This window comes from Saccopteryx bilineata, chromosome 3 (genome assembly GCF_036850765.1).
Source record: "Saccopteryx bilineata isolate mSacBil1 chromosome 3, mSacBil1_pri_phased_curated, whole genome shotgun sequence".
Classification (NCBI taxonomy): Eukaryota; Metazoa; Chordata; class Mammalia; order Chiroptera; family Emballonuridae; genus Saccopteryx; species Saccopteryx bilineata.
In genome coordinates, this window is record NC_089492.1 from 242,866,542 (window position 1) to 242,890,123 (window position 23,582).

Sequence of the window (23,582 nt, forward strand, 5' to 3'; positions counted from 1 at the left end):
CCCTAACATCATAAATCAATAGCTGCCCTGTGGCCCTGTTGGGCTCCGTACCCAGACAGTGCAGGCCTGCCTGACCTGGGCAAGCCTCTCTCTCAGAGGCTGGAGTCCATCAATGGAGGAATTGGGTGAGAAGATGCAGAGGATTCAATACACCCAACACCACAAGCAGATTTAGCGTAGAAATGAACATGGAATATGGTGTCAAAGAGCCATCTTCTGGTTCCAACTCCACCGCTTGTGAGTCAGTGTAATCCCGCACTAGTCTCATCACCTTTCTGAGTCTCAATTTCTGAGCGATATCTCCCCGGTGAGGATCAAAGGAGTTGGTTGGTTTGAAAGTGCTTTGGAACCAGTAAACCCTTATAGGATATAAATGAAAAGGATGGAAAACTCACTCAATGTCTTATTAACTGACTGTTCAATGGAATCTTTTTTATGTACAAAGCCTAGCATGCTCTCTGTGTCATGTAAGCACATATAAAAATGATGGGCAAAGGGATAGTGATCAAAAAGACTGAATGGCCTGACCAGGCAGTGGTGCAGTGGCGCGTTGGACTGGGATGCAGAAGAACCCAGGTTCGAGACCCCAAGGTCGCCAGCTTGAGCGTGGGCCCATCTAGTTTGAGCAAAAAGCTCACCAGCTTGGACCCAATGTTGCTGGCTCAAGCAAAGGGTTACTCGGTCTGCCGAAGGCCTGTGGTCAAAGCACATATGAGAAAGCAGTCAATGAACAACTAAGGTGTCGCAATGCACAACGAAAAACTAATGATTGATGCTTCTCATCTCTCCGTTCCTGTCTGTCTGTCCCTGTCTATCCCTCTCTCTGACTCTCTCTCTGTCTCTGTAAAAAAAAAATAAATAAATAAATAATAATAAAAAGATGTTTCTATTTAAAAAAAAACTGAATATAGTCAAACCTTCCTAAGAATTACATTCCAGTAATGGATGGGAGTAACATTCCGGTAGGAAGAGCAAAGAAAATACTCTCTTCAATCTATTTTATGAACCCCCTCTGAAGAGTTCCAGATTCTAATCGTGGCCTTTCAGTCTCTAAAGTAGAAATTTATCACAAAGAACTGGAAGAATAACTGGGACATGTATTCAAACCTAATTTGTTTGGTAGCCACTGTTAATTCCCCGGTCTTACCTGGAAATACCTTAGGATCATGCCTGTTCATGAGTAGGACCCCCCCACTCCACAAGCCCCACTTCCATCTACACCACCCCAGAACCAGGGCTGTCAGGATCACACTACCCAGAAGGGTCCTGTGACTGGACCTGCTGACCTGAGGATTCTTTTTTATACTCTTATTAATGGAAACAGAAAGCAGTCTAATAAACTCACCCCAATGGCTTGGCCTCAAGGGAACGCCGCTGGCCAGAGAGAAAGCACATTGCTCTTCTAAAGAATTTCCAGAGAAGGAGATCTCTTAACTTCATTTGGTAACCTGGTCCATGTCTAGCAACTGTCAACTCGTAGCTATGGGGCAGCAAACAAATATTTGGGGAAGGGGTTGTGAAACGTTTTGCTCTGACTGTGGGAACCAGTTCGATTCTGCATGTGTTTCACATCAGCAGGCTCTGCCTTACTGGGTGGGGAGGCGGCGGTTTCAGAACTAAGAAGCAGAAGGTCAGAGGTATACCTGGTTTTGTCTTTAGCTCTAGATAGGGTCAAAGCCTGGGGCCTCACAGACAGAATCCAGCTTGCAACAGAGTTCTGTGTGGCTGGTCCTGTATCCTTTTAAATCTTGATGTGAATGCCTCTGTCAGCTCTGGGGGCCTGTGTGGGGTTTCGCAGTCCCTGGTTCCCTCAGGCCGCCACTCGCCGTTGCCTGCACAATTCAATTCCTCACTCACTCAGCCAGCAACAACGGTTAGGCCCCTCCTAGGAGCAGGCTGTGAACGGTTTGGGGTATATGAGAAACAATAGAAAGCAAAATCTATATTTTTTTAAATTCCTTGCTCTTTTTGAAATTATATTTTAAGAGGGATAGATAGCATGTAATAAACCAAATGGGAAGTATACAAGAAGGTGGTAAGTCAGGGATCAGGAACGCTGGAGAAGGAAGAGGTAGCTGCCAAGAAGGTGAGATGTGAGGAAACTCTTGTAGGACCTGAGGCGCTTACCTTATGGAAACCTGGAGAAAGAGCTGCAGGAAGGAAAACAGCCGGCCCAGACCTGGGAACGCAAGGATGCTAATACAGCTCGTGGGGCATATCTGTTACCTGCGTGGCCCTTGGAGGCACTCAATTTTACAAATCTCTAGTGACTGGTAAAAGTCAGTCCTGGACCATGCCTCCACAGCATCCCGGCTCAGGGATGTGTGGGGTTATGCAGTGTGTGGGGTTGCCCCTTGAAGATAAGGTGGGGGGACGTAGACTAAACACTTCCTCGCATGTCAGTGACTTAATTCTTCCGAAAACAGAAACTCTGGAACTGCCTCTACCTTGCTCCTCTCCACTATCACCAACTCCTGTTAAATCTTTCTTCCAAAGTCTCTTAATCTTGTACTGCCTATTTGTCCCTCTGCCAACATGCTAATCCAGCCATTCATTACGGAGCAGATCTTACTAGGTACCTGTATGTACCAGCATGAAGGACATCAGCTGAATAAGACAGACACAGCCCAGGTCTCCCAGAGCTTACAGTTCAGAGGAATCTCAGCCTCCAGAGCTTCATCAGAAGAATCATGTTACCTCTAACTGGATCCTTGAATTTAGTTTCTGTTCCCTGCAAGCCATCTTGAATATGTTCCTGGTCACTCAGAAAGTCAGGATGATTCTAGAAAAGCTCCCTATCGCCCTCAAAACAAGCTACCTGGGTGCACCCTTACCATGGATTCCAGTCTCCTTCTTCCTCCTATTGGAAACTATGGGTTCCAGCCAGGGCTGGCTCCATAACATTTCCACCTCAGCACTTCTGTTCCTCAGTTCTGAACATCCTCTCTTAAGAGTTGTCCAGAGTCACTTCAAGCCCTACATCCTCCCTCAAACTTTCTCCTTTGATTGGGAGTAAGGAGGTCCCAATTTCCTTTTGTTTTGTTTCGTTTTGTTTTTAAATAGAGACAAGAAGTGGGGGAGGAGAGAAATGAGAAGCATCAACTCGTAGTTGCTTCACTTTAGCACACGTGCTTGGCTAGGAGGCTCAAGCAGAGCCAGTGACCTGTTACTCAAGCCAGCAACCTTTGGCTTAAGCCAGAAATCTTGGGCTCTAGTCAGTGAGCTTTGGGCTTAAGCCAGCTACCTTGGGATCATGTTGATGATCCCACACTCAAGTTGGCTACCCCATGTTCAAGCCGATAAGCAGGCACTCAAGCTGGCAACCTCAGGGTTTCGAACCCAGTACATTAGCATTCTGGGTCAACGCTCTATCCACTGCACCACCATTGGTCGGGCCCAATATCTTAAGCATTCATTCTTTTTACATTTCCTTAGTCTACTGTCTATTAAGACCTGGGTAAGCAAACTATAGTTCTGCCTCCTAAAACATAATATCTAGTAGGGAAGATATATATGAACTCAAATAATAAATGATTTTATTATCTGATTTTATTATATAATGATTTTACCTTTTAATATTAATCAAAAAGTGAATGATTCACCAACCATGTGAAGTTCTACAAGGGAAAAAAACAAGGTAACTGTGAGAAGATTTAGCTATTAAAATAGGACTCAGTTAGGAAGTGATGTTGAGCAAGAAAAGGCTTCTTCCCTCAAGAACTGACTTTTGAACTACGATTCAGAGCAGTGCTCACCGATGGAACTTTCTACAATGCTGGAAATGCTGTCTTGGTGCTGTCCAATACAGCAACCACCTGCTACATCTAGCTGCTGAGCATTTCAAATATGGCTACTGCAACTGAGAAACCAAATTTTAAATTGTATTTCATTTTAATGACTTTAAATAGTCACATGTGGCTAGTGACTACTGTATTAGATAGTGAGGATCTAAGGATGAACAGGAGTTAAATATGTCAGCAGTAGGCAAGAAGAATGTGCAGGAAGAAGGAAAAAAAAATGCATGTAAAAGCCCTGAGGCTGGAGGGAGCACCCATGTCTGAGGACAAGGCCGGGGAGTATGGCTGGAACACCGAGCTGTGAGAGGCATCGCGAGATGAGCCAGGAAAACAGGTGTAAACCAAACCAGGAAGGGCCTGAAGGTCATGTGAAGGATTCTGAGTTCTAGCCAAATAATAGTGTGATGCTTCTGAAGAGTTGTAAGCAAAAAGTGACATGGTCAGATTAGCATTAAGAAAAAGAAAATTTAATTCCAGCTCTAAATAGGAGAATGAATTGGAGGGGGAAAGGGTACACATGAGGAAATTGGTTAAGTTCTTACACTACTCTAGACAAAATCTAGCCCTAATGTACAGTAGACTCAGGAAATGTAAAAAGAATGAATGATTAAAGAAACTGGGACCCCCTTACTCCCAGTTAAGGGAGAAGGTATGTGGTGGTGGAAATGGAGAGATGTGCAGAGGTGCAGAGAGCTGACCTGATGGCAGGCTTGTCACCTACTTCCTGGGTGACAGGGAAAGTCACTTCAGTTGGCAGGTTTTTCTTTTTAAAGGTAAAATGGGAATAACAACCACTTCCCTACCCACCTCGGCATGACAATCAAATGGATATGAATGTGGGCTGGGGGATGGGTTAAAAAGATGAAGGATTAAGAAGCACAAATTGGTACTTACAGAACAGTCATGGGGATGTCAAGTACAGCATAGAGAATATAGTCAATAATACTGTTATAATTAGGTGTGGTGTCTGATGGTTACTGGACTTACAGGTGTGAGTACTTTGTAAGGTATATAAACATCTAATAACTATGTTTTATACCTGAAACTGATAGAATATTGCATGTCAACTGTTAATTGGAAAATAAATTTTAAGCAAATGGTTTAACATTTTTAAAAAATGGATATGAATATGGTTTGTAAACCACACAGCTTCTATGAATGTAAGAGGTTAACGTTATTGCTCAATCCCACATGAGTTATATATATATTCCCTCTGCTGCTCTCTCTCCCTTCAATCGTTAGTCATGCAGCCAGTGCAACTTAAAACAAAATAGCATTTCGTTGGTGTTATAGGTGTTGGTTCTTCCATGCAACTGAACTATTTCATGCTTAGGGGTAGAGAACTTGTTGTATACCTCTCCTATAAACACTCTGTTGCCTAGCAAAGAGCACAGCACATATGCAACCTCAAATTTATCTTCTACATAATGAAAGTTCATACTAATCATACACAAACTTGCAATGTTCTGGCCTTGGTGGTTAAGATTTGTGACTCCAAAAGACATTATATGCCCTTAAAATCAGAAACAGGGTATGTTGGTCAAATAAGTTTGTAAATATGATATATATGTTTGCTCGCTTATAGTTTGCATTGGGTGTGAGGGACAGGCTGTAAGCAGGCAGGGTTGTTATAGCCTAAGGCTTAGTTTTAAGACCAAGTTTTCCCCCACAACCTTGACTGTTACATGATAGGGGGTGGTGCACTCTTATGAGGAATCCCATCAGGCCTCAGATAAGTGACTTTGTATCAGAGACTTCCTTGTTTGTATATTGAATTAAAGGTTTTGATTTCTACACTATAAAATGGGGCAGACCAGGAGCTTGCTCTCTCTCTGTTTCTGAGATTAGCATTAGGGAGGAGAGCAGAGAAAGGCCATGTGGAAGAGAGGAGAAGCAGCCAAGATGGCAGAGTACTGAAGGAGAAGCCAGTTTGTGCAGAGTTTGTGCAGAGAGGAAGAGATGGGGAACAGAGGTGAATAAGGCTGGTTAGCTAGAAACCTTTGATTCTAGGAAACTCGAATAAGTCAGTGGCTTTGGGAGCCCTGAATGGAAAGGAAAGTGTTTTCCCACTGTGTGTATTTATTGCCCACCAGCTGCAAGCTAGGATTAAAGCTAATGGCCCACCAGTTCTTGGCTCCATTGTTTCATTACCGTCTGTCCGAATCAAATGCGAACCTGCACAGGGCAGGCGACTGTGATGGTGGCCACGGCTACTGGCTTTACAGGGAATACCTTTAGGACTTGTGCACTGTCATAGAACTTTTTAGATGTGTGAGTACTGACCCAATATAAACCTGCCATTTTCAGGGGCAGTAGAGAACAGAACAGAGAAAAGGGTTTAGAGCCATCTCACTAGGGGTCTAGTCCTGTCTCTAATACTTGTTGGTTTCAGAGCCTGAGTATCTTCATGTGTCAAATGAGAAGAAAGGCAGTCTTCCTCACAGAATGATTGTGGCACTTAAATAAGATAAGGGATGTCAGAACATTTTTAACTGTCTGTTTTTAACTCTAAGTAAATGGTTAATTCAACAACCATTCATTGAGCAGGAAATCTGTGCTAGGCAATGTGTTAGATGCTAGTGAAACAAGGACAATTCTCTTCAAGATCTCAGCTCATGGTTTAGAAGGAAACAAACAAGTCACCAATTTAAATGCAATCCAGTAGGAGTCAAGGAATGATACATGTGAGGGTGGTGGGCTCTAGGGCAGCAGCACGGGGCTTCTCGCCCTCTCTTTCCTCTGAGGTTGGCAAGGGAGGGCAGAGATTGTCAGGAGTCTTCAAGGAAGGTTCCCAAGAGGAAGTAATACTTTAGCTTACCTTATAAGATACCAGGTAGCTGGGCAGGTAAAGAAGGTGAGAGAGGAACATCGCAGATAATGAAAACAACAGAGACATTTCACTCATTCATAAGCTCAGCACATATGAACGAAGAATATTACAAGCAAGGAAGTCTAGGGAAATAGAGATAAATAAACTATGACCCCTGCTTGAGGAGCAAACATTTTCTTTCCACAAGAGCAGACAGCCAGATAAGGCACTTGTAATTCAATATAGTTAGTACAAGAATCGCGGTAAGCTCAAGGTTCCCCACATTCTGAGTGGCAAAGTGAAAAAACTTCAGGTCACTTAATAGGATTTCCAAGCAGAGTGAGAGGAGGCTGGAAAGAAGGGCAACAGGCAGAGCATGTGGGTGGGGCGGGGGGTGCGGATCAGCCACGCAACCTTGGCCTGGTTACCTAACCTCATCAACGCTTATTTCTTCCAGCTCCAAAACAGAAGAATAAAAACTACATCCAGAGGTTGTCCTACAGATAAAATGAAGTGATGGCTATAAAGTGCTCAGCGTGGTACCTGGAACATAATTAGTGCCTAAGAAATGCTGGCTGCCAGTATCATCATCACCATCCTATTGTTATTACTGTTCTTGTTTTCATTAACTTGACTACAGGGAGACCCAAGTGAATGACTTAAGGGAAAGGACTTGGTACAACTGTCTCGAGCTGTTAACTGCCTAACATCCTTGAGAAAGAAGAAACAGGTCAAAATATGTTTTGTTGCTCTTTGCCCTTCCCCAGTGCTTCTCAAAATCTTCCACAGAAAGAACTCTTAACCAGAAAGGGAGTGAGTAACTATTCCTAGGAAGTGCCTCCCTAATTGACTTTGACTTTCAAATATATTTAATCTTAGAAATTCATTCCCCTCATTTCTGTTATCATCATCATCATCATCATCACCATCACCATCACCATAGGAAACAAAGTGCTTACTCATTTCCAGGCACTGCTGTGACATTTTATATGCATGAACTCATTTCATCCTCACCACAGCCCTATGGAGATAGGTACAATCATCACTCCCATTTTATAGATGAGGAAACTCAGGTAAGAAACATTAAGTAACCTGTCCAAGATGACAAGCCAATACATGTTGGAACTGGGATGACGACACAGTCAGTCTGTATTCTGTGGTACGCTACCTCTGATATAAAAATGTCTCCCTCCTTAAGGAGGGAAACAGCCTAAGACCCAGTAGCTTCAGTGAGACAGCCTCGCTAAGGACAAATGCCCAAGCCCGCATGTGGCTGAGGGGCTCAAGCAGATGATGAGCAGGCCACCATTGGGAGATGATTAAAAATCTACCATTAGACCAAGCTGTACTTAGAGCAGACCTTTTTTAAAGTAGCTTTTCATCAGGGGATTATATTTTCTTCTTGACAATTTCCTTAATGGCAAGCAAAGCTATAGGTTAGAAGAACAAAGGAGACCCAAGGGCAATGAGTAGAAGATTCTCACCAAGGCGGGGCTGAGAGAGGGGAGGGAGTAGGAAAATTAAACAGGCAGAAAAGATGATGTGCCCCCTCTATATATTATTTCTGTATAATGCTCCAGTGCCGCCCACCCCTACCTCCACTCTCTGCCTTCTTCTCCAGGGGCACTAACTGTAGCCCAGAGCTCATTAAAGTTTAAACGGACTGATCGATAGGAACAAAATGGTGAATTGTCCATCTGCAAATTACCAAGCCCTTCATGAATATTTAAGGAACTAAACTAGGAGGAGAGGAAAGAACTCAGGGCCGCATTTTACCCTTTGAAAAAAGAGAAAAGAATCTCTGTCGTTTCTGATCACCAAGATATAAAACTGAATAGTCAAGTAGAACTAAAAATGAACAGGTCTTGGCCAGCATCACTCCCTTCCCCAAGCCTGCATGCTAACTCCAATCCAAGGCCACTCAAAATGAACATCTGCCTGGTCCAATTCAGACATGCTCTAAGCTTGCCCAACTTCTTGCTTTCTCAAAACATTCCATGTTCTCATGCCACCGTGCCTTTGAACATGCTGTTTCTTCTGAACAAAATAAGGTTCCCTTCACTTGTCTGCTTGAAAGGTAGGAAAGTCCAGTGACTAAGGGTGCAGTGTTAGAATCAGACTGCTTAGATTCCAATCCTACCTCTGCTATTACTAACTGCATGAACTAGGTTAGTTACCTAAACTTTCCATGCCTCTGTGTCCTCCTCAATAAAATAGGGGTAGTACTAGTTCTACTTTTATAGGGTTGCTGTGAAGATTCAACTACATGATATATGTTGACATGTTTCATACTGCATTGGGCACACACATGAAGGCACAGTAGATGTTAGCTATGACTATCAGTGACTTCCTCCACGTCGGGTCACACCTGACCATCCTATGTCTGCATGTTTCGTATCCTCTGTCCTAACCGCCCTGAGCCCCTCAGAGTTAACCCTGTCCTCCATTCCAGCCACAGTCACTTCACTCCACCACCTAGCGTGTCATATTTCAGCTGTCCATTGGTCTCTGTCACTACTAACTGTCAGCTCCTGAAAGGCCAGGCCTATGTCCAAAGTACGCCAATGTTGTCCCTGGCACCAGCTGGACACACGACACATACTCAGCAGGTAGGAGAAGGAAAGCCCGTGCAAGGAGGGAGCGCCAAGATAGCCTGACCTTTGTGACAATGCAGCACGCGGCCCAGATGTCCTCAGAGGACTGTTCATGATGGTTGAACTGAGGCTCCCACTGGTTAATTGGCTGGTCTGCAAAAGCCAAAAGGATGCCCCTCTGGTCCACCAGAGCCGCACGGACGCTGCCTGTGCCAACATCCACACCCACGTAGTAGCGCCCTGGTCCCTGAGCTCCACCAGGCATCACGTCCTCTTCACCTGCAGTGATCAAAGGCAAAAACCACATCAAGTCCACATGGGTCTGCAAAGTCAGGCACAAGACCTCCTGAAAGTGGAAATAAAAGGGGTAAAACTATGGAGTTAACTGGTGGCCTTCTATTATTTATTCATCCAACAAAAATGCTGAGTGCTAATAATATGCTACCAGGCATGAGCTAGGCGGTAGGAGAACAAGACCTGCATGGCCTCAGACATGAACTTTCCAGTCTTGGAAGGGAGTCAGGCATTAAGCCTTCATGAACTGCAAAATTATTTGAGCAAAGTTGTGATATCAGACAAAAAGTGCTATAAAGGACTGTAGGAAAACTGAGAATCTGGAGGTAATAGATATGCATTTATCATTATGGAGTTTTTCAAAACAAGGACAGTGATGGTTATCCTGAAAAGAAACTTCATCTGCCCAGTAAATCATTCACTCAAATAATTATCTACTGAGCACCTATTGTGCTCACTGCGGTAAGCACAGACCTCCCCTCTATTTCCCACTACAACTCTCCAACAAGAGTCTATTTAAGTCTATGTTACAGGTGATCAAGGTGAGACTCCAAGGGTACATAACTTTTCTCTTAATGTTAGGTCCACATGCATAAGGACAGTAAACGCACATTACTACGACAACGCGCATCATACTAATGGGAAAACAGGTCTCTGAGAAGTGAAGGGATTTGGCCAGCATCCCTCAGGGCAGCCCGGACCTGCAGGCCCACACTTCTTCCTGTCTTTCTTAATAGCCGGAAGTACAGGTTTGTAGAAGAGGCAAATAAACTGCAGGTCTGTAATGAAGAGACTGGGAATTCAAAGGAGACAGGATGAAGAATCTGTTAGAGAATCTGTTTTCCTTATAGACGCCTTGTGAGTTACAAAGAAATTTGACCAGAAAACACTCATGAATTTGTAGGCCTTCATTGCCACTCCAAGTCCCTTTGGTCAGATCAGCCCACAGGACACAGAAATCTCAGAGGCTTTCATTTTCCAGACTGAGCTTTCAAAGAATCAGAACAAGCCTTCAAGACAACCACGCTGGTTAATGTGCTACAACTCCCCAGGTGAGCTCGGCGCAGTCTTAGAAGCCAGAGTCCAATTTCAGCAATAGCAGCAGCGTTCTGCGCCCTTCCACTTTGCTTCCTGGGCAAAGCCACACTCGGGGACACTAAAACAACCAGCAGATGTTCAGTTACTGCTTCCTGGATATTTGTTCCAGACAAAAACAGCGTCATTAAAAGTGACTGCTTCTGACTTCATCACAATGATTTCCCAGCGGTGCCTGGCCCCTCTGGCTTGCTGGCTCACTGGCAGGTGGAGAGGAAAATGGGGAAACTGTAGTAAGAACATTTGCTACCTTCATTGGAGCCTTCGAACCACTCTCAGTGTCCAGCCTACTGCTTCCTCATCTCTCCCTCACCTACAACCCTCCGGGCACTCCATAGAACCCAGAGCACCAGTTCTCACATCATGCATTTTTGCGTTCATTCGTGATCACTTTTCTTCAAGCCCTTACTCAAAATATTTAAATGAAACAGATTAAAGTAAAGCTGCTCTGTTTGAAGCAAAGATCCCCCTGGCCCCACCTCCAGCAATCCCCCCACCCCCTGCTGGACCCTTCCCTCAGGACTCAGCAAGACAGACATGTTTGGCTTAGGTGCGCCATACAGCCTGAGGCTTTCAGCAGGACCTCTCAGACCACCAGGAGCTTCTCTCTGTCTGCTCCCCAGCCCTGTCCAATCCCATCCTGCCCATCTTAAGACATTCCCAAATTCCTAGTAGTGCAGCCCACTGCTGGCTGACAGCACCATCGCTTCGGACTTCCTCTCCCTTCCTAATTCCTTCCTCTCTTCTCTGTCTGGTGACCACAGACTTACACTTTAAGATCGAGTTCAACCATCACCTTTTCAGGGAAGATTTCCTCGCCTTTCTCTGTCCCTTGGTGCCACCAGGGTAGCATGCCCCGATTTTCTATAAAAACTTACCACACAGAATTGTGATTTTATTTTCTTTCTGTGCCTGTTTCCCTTATTGGCCTGAATCTGAAAAAAAAAGGAACTATTGATTTCTGCATCTCCAGCTCCTAGCACAGTGGTCCATAATCAGTTTCCAATAAATGTTTTCTGAATGAGTAACTAAATCAGTGAATCAATAGTAAAATGGATGAACAGATTCATGTTTAAATATAGTCTGCATTCCTAAATTATATTTAAATGCACTAGTGTTTTGTCTTGATTCTAATCTCAGCATGCTTCATTCATCCAATTAAAATATTTATTGGATGCTTATAACTACATTTTATTAATTCTAACACACTCACTTTTTTTTTTCACATTTAGCTTCTCCAAAATCAGAGTGAATCTGCCAGTCAATGGCATCATACAATTAATTGGTAGCATTTTCTTTCTTTCTTAGTGGTATAAGCAATAATGATGTACCTTGCAATGAGTGACATCTGAGATTTGAAGAAATGCAGATTATGCCAGGTATCTTGCTTAGAGCTCAGGATACAGTAGTGGACAAAACAGGACAGGGCCTTGGTTCAGAACTTCCTCAGTATCTTAATCTTCAAATAGGAGGGAAGCTGTTCCACCTCCATACTGATCACACAGACATCTTCTTACCCGGGCTTCCTTTTCGTAGCTCCTTAACAATGGTCTTAGCATATCAACAACTCTCTGTCCTTAGCTTGAACATTCCAACAATACTCTAGAACCACTTCAGGGAGAAACAAGGAAATATATAGAAAATGAAGAATCTATACAAACATTCTGGCTTACAGAGACCTGGTTAGCCACCATCCAGCCTTCTCTCCGCTCTTGACAGCACCAGTGAGAAGAGACATTGCCCCCAGTCAATGGCCCACCTCCTCACACCTGGGCTCCTCCCTTTGGACTCTCTCTCTTCCTCTGCAGGGAGCAAACCATTGTACTACCCATCACCCAGACATCCTGATTTATTTCTAGTAAATTCAAAGAGGCAGATTTCACTCTGCAGCTAATCCAGGGCTTATGCCAGTTCTGGTGTTTGGAACCATCTTTTCGCTAACCAGGAAAGAGCCCACCATTCAGGAGCGCCCTCACCTCGCAGGGTGGGTAGAGCTTCACCTTTAAACAGTGAACTTCACTGCTTCCAGAGTCACAGCTGTATCCCTAGCGCCTGCCCCGTGCCTGGCCCAAAGCAGGAGCTCGACAATTCACAGCGTTACTCAGTAGATACCTTCAACACCTATCCTTAGGGAAATAATCAAAGGTACCATACTTACTGTAGATCTGATGCTCTGTTAAGCAGCTTGCTTAGATTACCACTTTAATTCTGACATTAACCCTTGGAGATAATCCAATGAGGAAAATAAATGAATTGTAGACAGAGAAAATAATGTACTCCAGGATGTCGGGTAACTAGTAAGTAATAGAGTTGAGAGCAGTAGAATTCCCCTGACTCCACAGTCCCTATCCATTTTCTTACGGTGCTACCCTGCCTGATACCTCCCCATTTATTAAATGTCTATTGGCCAAGAACTCTGCTGGGTGACCCTTGTTACTCTGTCTAATATAGGCTAACTCGGAACTCGGGCTGTCCACCTTCAGAGATTGACCCTTCCCCAATGCCACGCTGCCTCTCTCTGGCAAACCACGCCTTTCTACGCCATATTACCAAGACATCAGCCAGGAAGAGTCAAACACAGGAACAAGGGCATCGTACCTTCCCAGGATGGCTCACACACACCACCCAGTTCATGTTTTTCTAAGAAATAGATCCTAATTAAATATTTCAGGTTCACTACATTTTCTATTATTACAGTTTTAAGTGTTCTCTTGATTGTTTCCAGACCAGGACCCTGAAAGCAGGGAAGCAGAGAAGTTCAAGCCCTTGGGCAGTTTCCCTGAAACTCAACCCTGTGAATTACAAAAACTCCACCAGAGGGTTTTCCCCACTTTCCTGCTCTGCGCCCTCTGTTCCTGGATCATAAGTACTATCTGCTGCGTCCTGGTCTCCATACCATATTCCAGTGCCTCTTAGACTCAAAAAATAAAGTCACTGCAAGATGGAAAACATTATTCCCTTTTCTAATTTTTTTTAAAGGATTAGGATCCTGCTGTGTCTGGCACTTTCACACATGTGCTAACCTCTTCCGACTGAAACTCAATCAAGCTGATAAATCTATCCCCGTTTTATACCCCAGTGGATGGGGAATTTTGACCCAAGTCACACAAATGGTCAACAGCAGCGCCCATATTTGCACCCCAGCCTCTTACAGCAAGTCTTAGGGCTCTTCCCACAACTCCAACCTGCAGCATCATCCTCATACACAAAGGCTGTGGGTTCGATCCCTGGTCAGGGCACATAAAGGAACAGGTGGATGTGTCTATCTCTCTCCCTGTCTCTCTCTCTAAAATCAACCGATAAATATAAAAATAAAATTGAAAACCAAATCCTTTGATCACTTCTTCAATCACAGTAACAACAAATGCAGCAACAACTAGCCTTTATTAAGCTCTGCTCTGCGAATCACCCACAATTACATTTAACCCTTGTCACAACCATATGAGGCGAGCAGCATGAACCCATTTTCCAGTAAAGGAGACTGAGGTTCTCGGCCATAAAAGCTGTTTAAAATTACAGAACACAGAAGCGAAGGAGTTGAGATTTGAGGCGGAGTCTGTGAGGCTCCAAAGTACAATTTATGAATGGTTCCATCCCATTCTTTTTTGGCAAAGATGAATACTCTAAAATGAAAAGCTGATAGGGATATGGGGAGGGTAGTCAGGCAGAGAGAAATAAGGACATGGATTGGGGAGGCCAAGAGAAAGAAACATACGGGAGAGAAACTCGTATGTGCTACACATGAGTCCGGAGCCACCCCTGACTTCTCGGCCCACAAGCTGCTTCAAAGGGCAGAAAAGCCTCCTGTCCAAGTCCCCAACATGGACTGGACGGATTTTTAGCCCCCTTTCATCAACAAAAGATGGCTCTTATGATAAATATTTATACGGTTCATTAAGTAAGAGCCTGTATAAATACTGTTAGCAGTGTGCCACAGGAAACCGCAGACTTCACGGCTGAATCTTCAACAAATGTGCAAGCTGCTCGGATGCAGTGTGAAGAAGGGGGGGAGTGGCCTGCACACAGGAGGCTATTCTTCGCAAAACTGCTACAGAATTCTAAGAAAGGAGTCAATGCTACAAATACTGTGTCAAAAACCAGTCATTGAGGGGTTGTTCTCTTATTTTGTCCTTCCTTCTTTTCCCCTAATCAACCTAATAGTAATAATATTGTTTCCTAAGACAGCAAACCGCCGGAGGTGATGAGCTTACCTTTGGTCCTATTTCTTAATGAGCCACTTCTCAAGGATAAATTTGGTAGCTGTACCCACAGTGTCCCAGAGATCGGAGCAGGAGCTCAATATCCTCTTTCAACTTTGACCTTTGGACTTTGCTAGGAGTTCATGTACATGAGTCTTACACAGCTTACTTAGTTATATTATAACCGGAGTTGGTAGGTTTGGGAAAAAAAAGATAAACACTTCAGTACGCTTGTCCACTTCAGTCTTTTTTTTTAAACATAAACAACTAAATACCACTTTAAACAAATCTCACACGCTCTAAGATGGTGAGAAAGTTCACGATGGAAAGCAAGAGCTCATTTGGCAATGGGAACTAGCTCTTTTACTGGCTTTATGAACAATATGTACACATAGGGGGGGGGAAGTACAGTTTGCTGACAGGTGCTTTTCCTCTCAATGTGAAAGGCTAACATCTCATAGTATTCTATGAAAGATTAACCGAGCTTATATAGCTGAAGTGCCTAGCACAGTGCCTGATGTATGGCACACGCTCAGGAAATGGTAGCAATTATTAGGACTATTATTATGTACTAACCTTCCTTTCTAACACCAACTCACCTGAAATTTTTAAATATGCATTTTCTATACATAAGTGTTCTCACCACCTCAAACAGCTCAAATTCCAGTAAACAAAGCAAATATTAAGTGCTTTCTCTTCCCCAGGACATGTGGAAGAGGAAACTGAAAAGGATATAATCTCTGATTTTGAAGAATTGACAATTCAATATAAGAATTTGATTTTTGAAAACCAAATGGTGATGCCTCGAGTTATTCCTAGTTTACATATATGATCTAAACCTAGTGCACCTGGTACAACTGCAGTAATGGCTTCACATTCCCACCAGAATCCTAGCCATACTCTTGGGGCCAAGCTTCCTATCCCAACTCCACCTTTCTCCACAGAACACAAACACACTAGTTGGTAAAGATGTACTGATTTACTGTTTTCATCAGCTTTTCAATCACTCAATCAGAAACTCTGTCTTTTCCAGGACATTGAGGATCTCTATGCTCTCAACTGAGCCAATTTATTTTAAGACTTTTTTATTCATTTTAGAAAGAAGAGAGAGAGAGAGAGAAGGGGGAGGAGCAGGAAGCATCGACTTCCATATGTGCCTGACCAGGCAAGCCCCGGGTTTCGAACAGGCAACCTCTGTGTTCCAGGTCGACGCTTTATCCACTGTGCCACCACAGGTCAGGCATGGGCCCATTTTTAAAGACAAACACAAGGCAACTGAAGGAAGGGTACTGAATGAAATCAGATGGTAGAAAGACTGGCTGTCCTTTTGAATTCAAAGTTGGATTCCAAAAGGCAGAAATGTCAGCACTCTCCAAATCCCCATACCTGCCTCACAATGTGATGGCCATGAGGACCAAAACAGAGCTGGTCCTGGAGGGTGCCCAAAAGCCACCACCCTCCAAGAGCCACACAGGTGGAGGTCCAACAGTTGACACTAAAAAAAATACAAAACCCATGCTGAAGCCAAATGCATAGTACAGGTCCTAAAGAGATCATGGTGGAAAATCTGACTGACTCCTCAATAGCATCCTCAAACTCCAACAGACATCATCTGAAAGCAAAGTAAACTTGAATCTCCCATGTCCTCTTCCAGAAAATCCTGCTTACTCTCCCCTCTTCTTTTCAATCCCTATGGTCTAAAAGGAAAAGAAAAAAAGCAACTCTTTATTTATTATAATGCCTCCCAAGCCCTTTATGACGCCATACCAAGGAATCCTCTTTGCAGGGAAAGGGAAAAGGGAACCCACATTACAAGGTATGTGTTGTTTCTCCCATTTACAGGAGAGACTCTGGAACCCTGAAAGGATCAATATCCAGGTTATGGTCACAAAGTCCATCAGGAAGGGGATCACACTCAAATTCAGGTTTGTCGGAGTCACAGCAGGAATCCTGCTACTAAGCCTCAAATGACTTGGATTTTCAGGCTAACCAGGCTGCCTTCATCTTGGACACACTCAGAATAATACCCTTCCGAATCTGTTGATCCCATGAAACCTTCTTAGTCATGCAATCATTGGAAATGCCTTCTCCACACTCCGATTAAAAAAGACTACCTTATGTCACCGTAATGCTTCAGTAAGACACACTGACAATAACTTGAGAATGTTCTGCCCCGGCCTCACTGTCCCTACAGATAAGCACAGCGTAGTGTAATGTTGTCATAGGGGAATTACTGGATTGTAAGGGAAAGGAAGATTATTAATGTATAAAATAATCAAATTCATTTTAAAATAAAAAGGCTCCAAGGACTTTCTGGCCGTGGAGAGTACAGAAGCAATATCAGCAAACTTCTCTTCTGTGTAAGCACCATGCTCCTCCCCTAAGACAACATCCCTCCCTGACAGAGGGCCCCACTTCCATAGGCACACATGGAGGGGAGACGGAGATGGAGAGAACCCATCTTCCTTGTCTGAGTCAGCCTCTCTCTTACAAACCCTGAGTTCACTAAAAGCCAAAGTTGGAGTCCGATGGTCGCACTCCCATGCCAGGACCCTGGAAGCAGGAAAATGGCAGAAAAGGTGCAAAGAGAGTGAAGGCCGGTGGCCTGATTCTAAATGCAAAGTTATTATATTTTAACCCCAATATGCCAATTACAAAGCTAAACCCAAAACAGGCAAAATTATGAGCAAACAGTGATTTATTATTACATGGACTCTTCTTTTTGAAACATGAATCTCTGACCTCTCTTTGAATTCTAAATAATTTAAATATACAGGATGGGACAAAAGTAGATTAACAGTTGTGAGTATGCAGAACAGGCTTTATTTTTGTATTATTATTTATTGACTGTTGCATTATTTTCCATGTGAACAACTGGAAACCTACTTTTGCCCCACCCTATTTATATATTTTGTCTCCCTCTGTCATTTTCTTCTCCAAGGGGCTGCTGTTGATTTGCTGATACAGTTAAATATGAAATGATTTCCAGCAGAATTTACTAGACCTTCAAAGCAATACCCTTATCATTAGCACATTGGCCAAAATCCACAGCTTTTCCCAGAAAGCCACTCAAATTAAAAGAACAGAAAAACCCACCAACCTTAATGACTGCTGTCAGGAAGGGCTCGGGGCACTATTAGGAAGAGCAACAAAATCCATTCCCCACACAGTCCTGTGGAGTGCCTTCCTCAGAGACAACACCCCACCAGACACTGGAGAAGTCTCTGGCCTGTTCTTGTGTTTAACTGTATACCAAGCACGGCCAAGATGCTTTAAGGTCCAAGGGAAAGGGCCTAGAGGATAAGTTCTTTGAAGAGTAAGCATTCCACTTGGAAAACTGGACAGTCTGCCATGCCACAAACACACTCTGTCAAAATCACCAAGGGCTACAGTCTAAGCTTAACCACCACCAATGATGCTTTTTCCCATGATAAAGCCCAAGCTCTTTATTTGGCCCACAAGGACTTCTAACCCTACCTCCCTTCCTCCATCCCTGATCACAGCTCAATACTGCAATCTTAAAAAACTATTAGCAACCACTCAAGTAAAAGTTTGGCACCTTTGTTCATATCGCTCTTTTCTCCTATGATGCAAAGAATAAAAGTTCACAGAAAAAGAAATGTGATGAATACATATGAACCTTTGCCCTTACAGATAATATAGGAAATATAAAGGAAAACATAATTTCACAACAAACTGGCAAAAATTAAAATTTTTGATAATACCCACTTTTGGCAAGAGTGTGGGGAAATAGTTTCATATACTTTTAGCAGCACAGTAATTGGTTGAATCTTTAGAATAATTTGTCAATATCTGTCCATTTTCAAAATTTAACCTTTTACCTAATACTGTAGTTAACTTCTAAGAATTTATGGATTGTCTCACCTAAAAAACATATACAAAAACATTCAGCGCACCATTATTTTTGTAAAGGCAAAAACCCTAGAAACAATGTAAATGTTTATTAACAGAGGACATAAGCAGCTGTTAAAAATGATGAGAAGGAGCTAAAGAAAAATGCTAATTATATTAGGTAAAAGCAAGTTCTTAGACCCCATCTGCATTATTAAAGAGGATTGAGCACAAGTGGTTCTCAAAGTGTGGTCTCCTGGAAGAACAGCCTGGGCACCACAAGGGAACTAGTATTAGAAATGCACATTCTCAGGCTCCAGCTCAGAGCTATTGATTCAGGAACTCTGGGAACGCTGCTCAGGGCTCCGTAAAAAGTCCATCAGGGGATCCTGACAAATGCTAAAGTTTGAGAACCAGTGCGTTGCATAAAGACCCAGCGTACCAGATTTCAGGAAGAAAACGCAAACACCGGCTCACTAGAAAAAGTAAGGCAGTGGAAGCGAGGGAGGGCACTGAGAAGGGGGACTTCCCTTCTCAGTGCCGACTGAATTTTCACAACGAGCAGCTATTACTGTAATGAGAAAGCTCTCCCTTGTAATGAGTTAAATTGTGCCTTGTATGGCTCCCACCCTCTAGTCCTCATTTCCATCCCATGGGACCATCCAAACCGTCTCATCCTTTTTAGGGCAGCTATCCCTTTAAATGTTTGAAGATGATTCTCCCAACCTCCCTACTGAGTCTTCTTTCCTCTCTGCTGTATATTTTCAATTCCTATCACTGTTGTTCCTCCATGACACAGCTTTTTCTAAAACACCAAGATAGAAATAGGGATAAGGGACACTTGATACATTTATGATCTTCAGACACCCATGACATTGTGTGGAGACGAGGTAAGCTGTGCTAACAGCACCGGGTAAGCACACTGTAGGTCTTCTCTACCTTCCTGAAGGCTCTCTGGATGCAACGCATGCTGGGACAAATCAGTGGCTCATCAGCCCCATATCCAATCTCTATACAAACATCAGAGTAACCTGTTTGGGAGAAAAGGTAAAGGGAGCCAGGGTGTCTTCAAAAGGGGACTTTGTGGGAGCCCTCCCTCCTCCAGTACCTATTCTTCTCTTAATGATCATTAGAAATCAGTGTTAACCTGTTTTCTCAATACTGTATGAGGTTTCACAGGAATCCAAATGTTTCTTAAACATACTTCTATTTTGAGCCAACCTTCATCTTCAATCAATAAATTTCTCATGAGCATTTACTCTGTGCCAGGCATGGTACTAGTGACATAGTAGATGGCCTTGCTAATCCTCCCTACAACTATGGAGGGGTCTACTACTTCTGATTGGGGTAACTAAAGTCTGTGCAATTAGGTCACTTGCCCAACCTCACAGAGCCAGTGAATAGCTGAGTGGGACTCTAATCCTACACTCTTCCCACTATGTCACATGATGACCATTAAACAGTTTAATTATAGCTTCGTTTGGCAACATAATTCTACAGTCCGGGAATCTGATAAATTGCACTGAACTTAATCTGAGAAGATTTTGTCTTCTCAACTTTCATCTTCCATATCCAATCAGTTACTGAGTCCTTTCCCAATCTCTCCATCCCATGGCCAGGTTAGCAAAATTCGTGCTCCTCGGCTCTCAGCTGTGTCTGCAACAGATTTCAGTGTAGCTCAGCCCCAAATCCAGATGGCTAAGGAACTGGTCATACATTTAGCCTAAATGATTTCTACTGGATTTCCCCACGCTCCCTAAGCCCACCCCACACATAAATCATTGTATATGTACCTCCTGCATGAACTGTGCTTCATTTGTCATCCAGTTGATAAAAACTTCCTAAATAATTTAAGATGATAAAGACGGGGTTATAGGAGCCTCCCGGGGAAAACATGCTGAGTTTGGAAAGGAAATCTCATCATGTCTCCCTCGTCTGTCAAGTCTTCTTCAACCCCCCATACTACTATTCCTTCCCTCCTAGTTCAGTGACTGGCACCACCAACCACGCTGATACTGTAGCCAGAAATCTAGAGGTTATCACTGACTCCTTACACAGGTTATTCTCCGTTAGCTTCCTTCTTCCACCACATATCCATTCTCAATCCACCTCTGATGCTCTGTGTCCTGTGGACAACAGTCTGGGTCTCCAGGCTCTCTAATCCTCTGTCTTCTAGTTGGGTTTGACCAACGGTGAGCATTAGCAGAAGCCTCAAAGGAGGAAAGAGAGTAAGGTCGGGACTCCCTTCCTTTAAGTGGCCTTGAAATAGCTGTGCCTCTTGAACGGAGGCGAAAGATCCTCTCAAGGCAGCCCTCTTCACATGATTCCTCCTTTTCAGTCCCAGCAGCCACTCCTCCTTCTGCCCCATTGAGTATAGCCAAAGGGGAGAAACCTGCTGTAGTTACCCACAGGGATTCAGGCTACCCTCATCTTTCTAAATAGCTCCTTTATTGAAGATTATCTTTCTATAAGGGTGTCTGATGTTTCCTTCTGATAGACTTCCTTCACTGTGTCCTTTCCAGGGTTCAAGTGGTAAAAGAGGTCCCTATTATTTCTGGTTACCTCAAGATTCCCTCCTCACATCCTCAAGTAGTCCTTTTTTTACATTTTCTTTAAAAATTCCTTTTGAAGACTTCTACTCCCAGCCAAGATGGAGTTATAGGAACCATATTTACCTTCCCACCTAAAACAACTTAAAAAAAAAAAAAAGAACCCAAAATAAGAAACAAAGATTCTCAGGACATCAGAAATCAGGCAACAAAGCAAAGTGATACTAGCGAGATTCGAAGCCAGGGGCTGAGGGGCAGTCTATTCTGAAATTGTTCAAGCTTAATGCCTGGAAGCCAAGCCAAGCCAAGCCAAGCCCATAGTATCCCTGAGTTAGGAATCTATGGAGAACAGGGAGGCTAGATTACTTGAGGCAGAGAACAAGAGAGGAGAGAGGTGCACCAAGGGAAATTCCAGTGATCTGTACAAGGTACTGCTCAAATAGTACAAAGGGTACCAATTGTTGCGGTCCAACCACAACAAGTATATACCGGGGTCCCAGACAGTAAAAGGTATGGAATTGAAATAAATGATAAACAGGGACTTAAAGAGATAGATATAGATATAGATATATAGATATAGATGTAGATGTATAGGTATAGGTATAGATATAGGTATAGATATAGATATAGGTATAGGTATAAATAGATGATGATATAGATATAGATATAGATATAGATTTGGATGGGTTTAGGAGGACGCCACAGCAAACAGTCTCTACTGTTCCTTAGCCATAAAGCCTGCGCTCCCAGAAGCACATCCACTTTTATTCATAGAACAAAATGTGGTCCATCAGCAATTCAATTAAGTTTCCAAGGCAACTCAAAGACAAACTCCACCATACCATCCAAATCTACTTTACACTAATAAGAAACTAGCTTCCAGCCTCCTCTGGAGAACATGGGTGAGACAAATGAGAGTCAGGTGTAGCTCTTTGTTAACTAGGCAAATGAGGTGGGGTTTGGGCCTAGCACCTCTGTCCAGATTGCAAAAATACCCTGTTTGTTTATTCAGTCCCCAACATACCCCCCTTTTTATTTTTATTTTTTAAAACATCAATTTGTGTGCTGTAATTCTTGGCTGGTATTTTTCCTGATCTGTTTTGGGCTTTGTCTGCCTTTTCTTTTCCTCTTGGTCATTACAGACCTTAAAAGCCATGCTCAGAAGGTCTCGCTGAGGGTTTTGAGGGTCTACATCCACCTATATAAACTTTTTCTGTGTATCTGGAACTATTTAGAAAAAGACAGTGTTACTAGCTGGATCAAATAAAAGAGGGTAGAAGTTTGCAAAAGAAAGAGGTTTGGCATCTCCTGTATATCAACATTCAAAAGAAATTCTTCAAAGTAAATTGATCTGCAGGAGTTCCAGGACATGACTCCCCTTCCCCCCTTTTTTTAATATATATTATTTACAATTGACCCTTAAGCATTTGTTGAGTACACTCCACAACACCTTGACTTCAAAAACTGCAAGAAACACCCATCTCAATGCCAACCTCCAACAAAATACAGCAAATGCACTTTCATTGATTTTTTTTAAAACTTCATTTATTCAATTTTTAGAGAGGAGAGAAAGAGAGAGAGAGAAGGGGGAGGAGCAGGAAGCATCAACTCCCATATATGTGCCTTGACCAGGCAAGCCCAGGGTTTCGAACTGGCAACCTCAGTGTTCCAGGTCAACACTTTATCCCACTGAGCCACCACAGGTCAGGCTAGCAAATGCACTTTCAAGTAGCATTCCCACATCCATCAAAACACTTCTACCCAATCAATCAACAGGTAATTCAAAGAGTAAAAAAAAATTTACACCTTTGTTAAGCAAATTCACCCTGCTTCAAGCTTTGCAGCTGCAGTAACTTTAGTTTGGGCACCTCTGTCCAGATTGCAAAAATACCCTGTTTCTGTATTTGGTCCCCAACAACCAATCACTGTGTGTACATGAGGAAACTATCTAAGCCAGAATCACCTGCAAAGAATATGTCAAACAGTCAGTGGACTTCACACAGGGCCATGAATAGTGCCTATTTGCAAGAACCAGACTGAAAAACCTAATTCCCAGAGCCCTGGGTAGAGTATGCAGAGGGTTTTATCTCAGTAGAGAAGAATTAGCACTGGGTCCTCCTAACAAAGCTTAAAGCAAGAATCAAAAAGATCAAGTTGTTTCCAAATAACTTATACATGCCCCAGAAAAAAAGCTCAAGCATACTTACAGAAATACAAAATATCTAGTACCAAACAAGGTAAAACAATGTCTGGTCTTCAGTCATTTCCAGGCATGCAAAGAAGCACGAAAATACTACCCAAAATAAGAAAATCAACGGACACTTGTTAGAATTAGTAGACATAGCCATTAAAAGCAGCCTCATAACTGGATTTCATATGTTCAAAAAGCTTCA

At 43.1% G+C, this 23,582-nt stretch overlaps 1 protein-coding gene across 9 annotated transcripts in view; it reads right to left on the reverse strand.

Moving 5' to 3' along the window:
* The window catches only part of FGGY (FGGY carbohydrate kinase domain containing), a 456,511-nt gene that overhangs the window by 424,255 nt on the left and 8,674 nt on the right, over positions 1–23,582 (reverse strand). For 5 of the 9 annotated variants that reach the window (XM_066269063.1, XM_066269065.1, XM_066269066.1 and 2 more), the window contains exon 2: positions 9,265–9,479. The exons of 2 other annotated variants lie outside the window; for them this stretch is intronic. In XM_066269063.1, the coding sequence (XP_066125160.1) occupies positions 9,265–9,465 (201 nt within the window). In that variant the 5' untranslated portion in view covers positions 9,466–9,479. Of the gene's footprint in view, positions 1–9,264; positions 9,480–14,800; positions 14,910–23,582 lie in introns of those variants that run through there. 2 more of the 9 variants (XM_066269062.1, XM_066269067.1) reach the window with 2 other exon arrangements.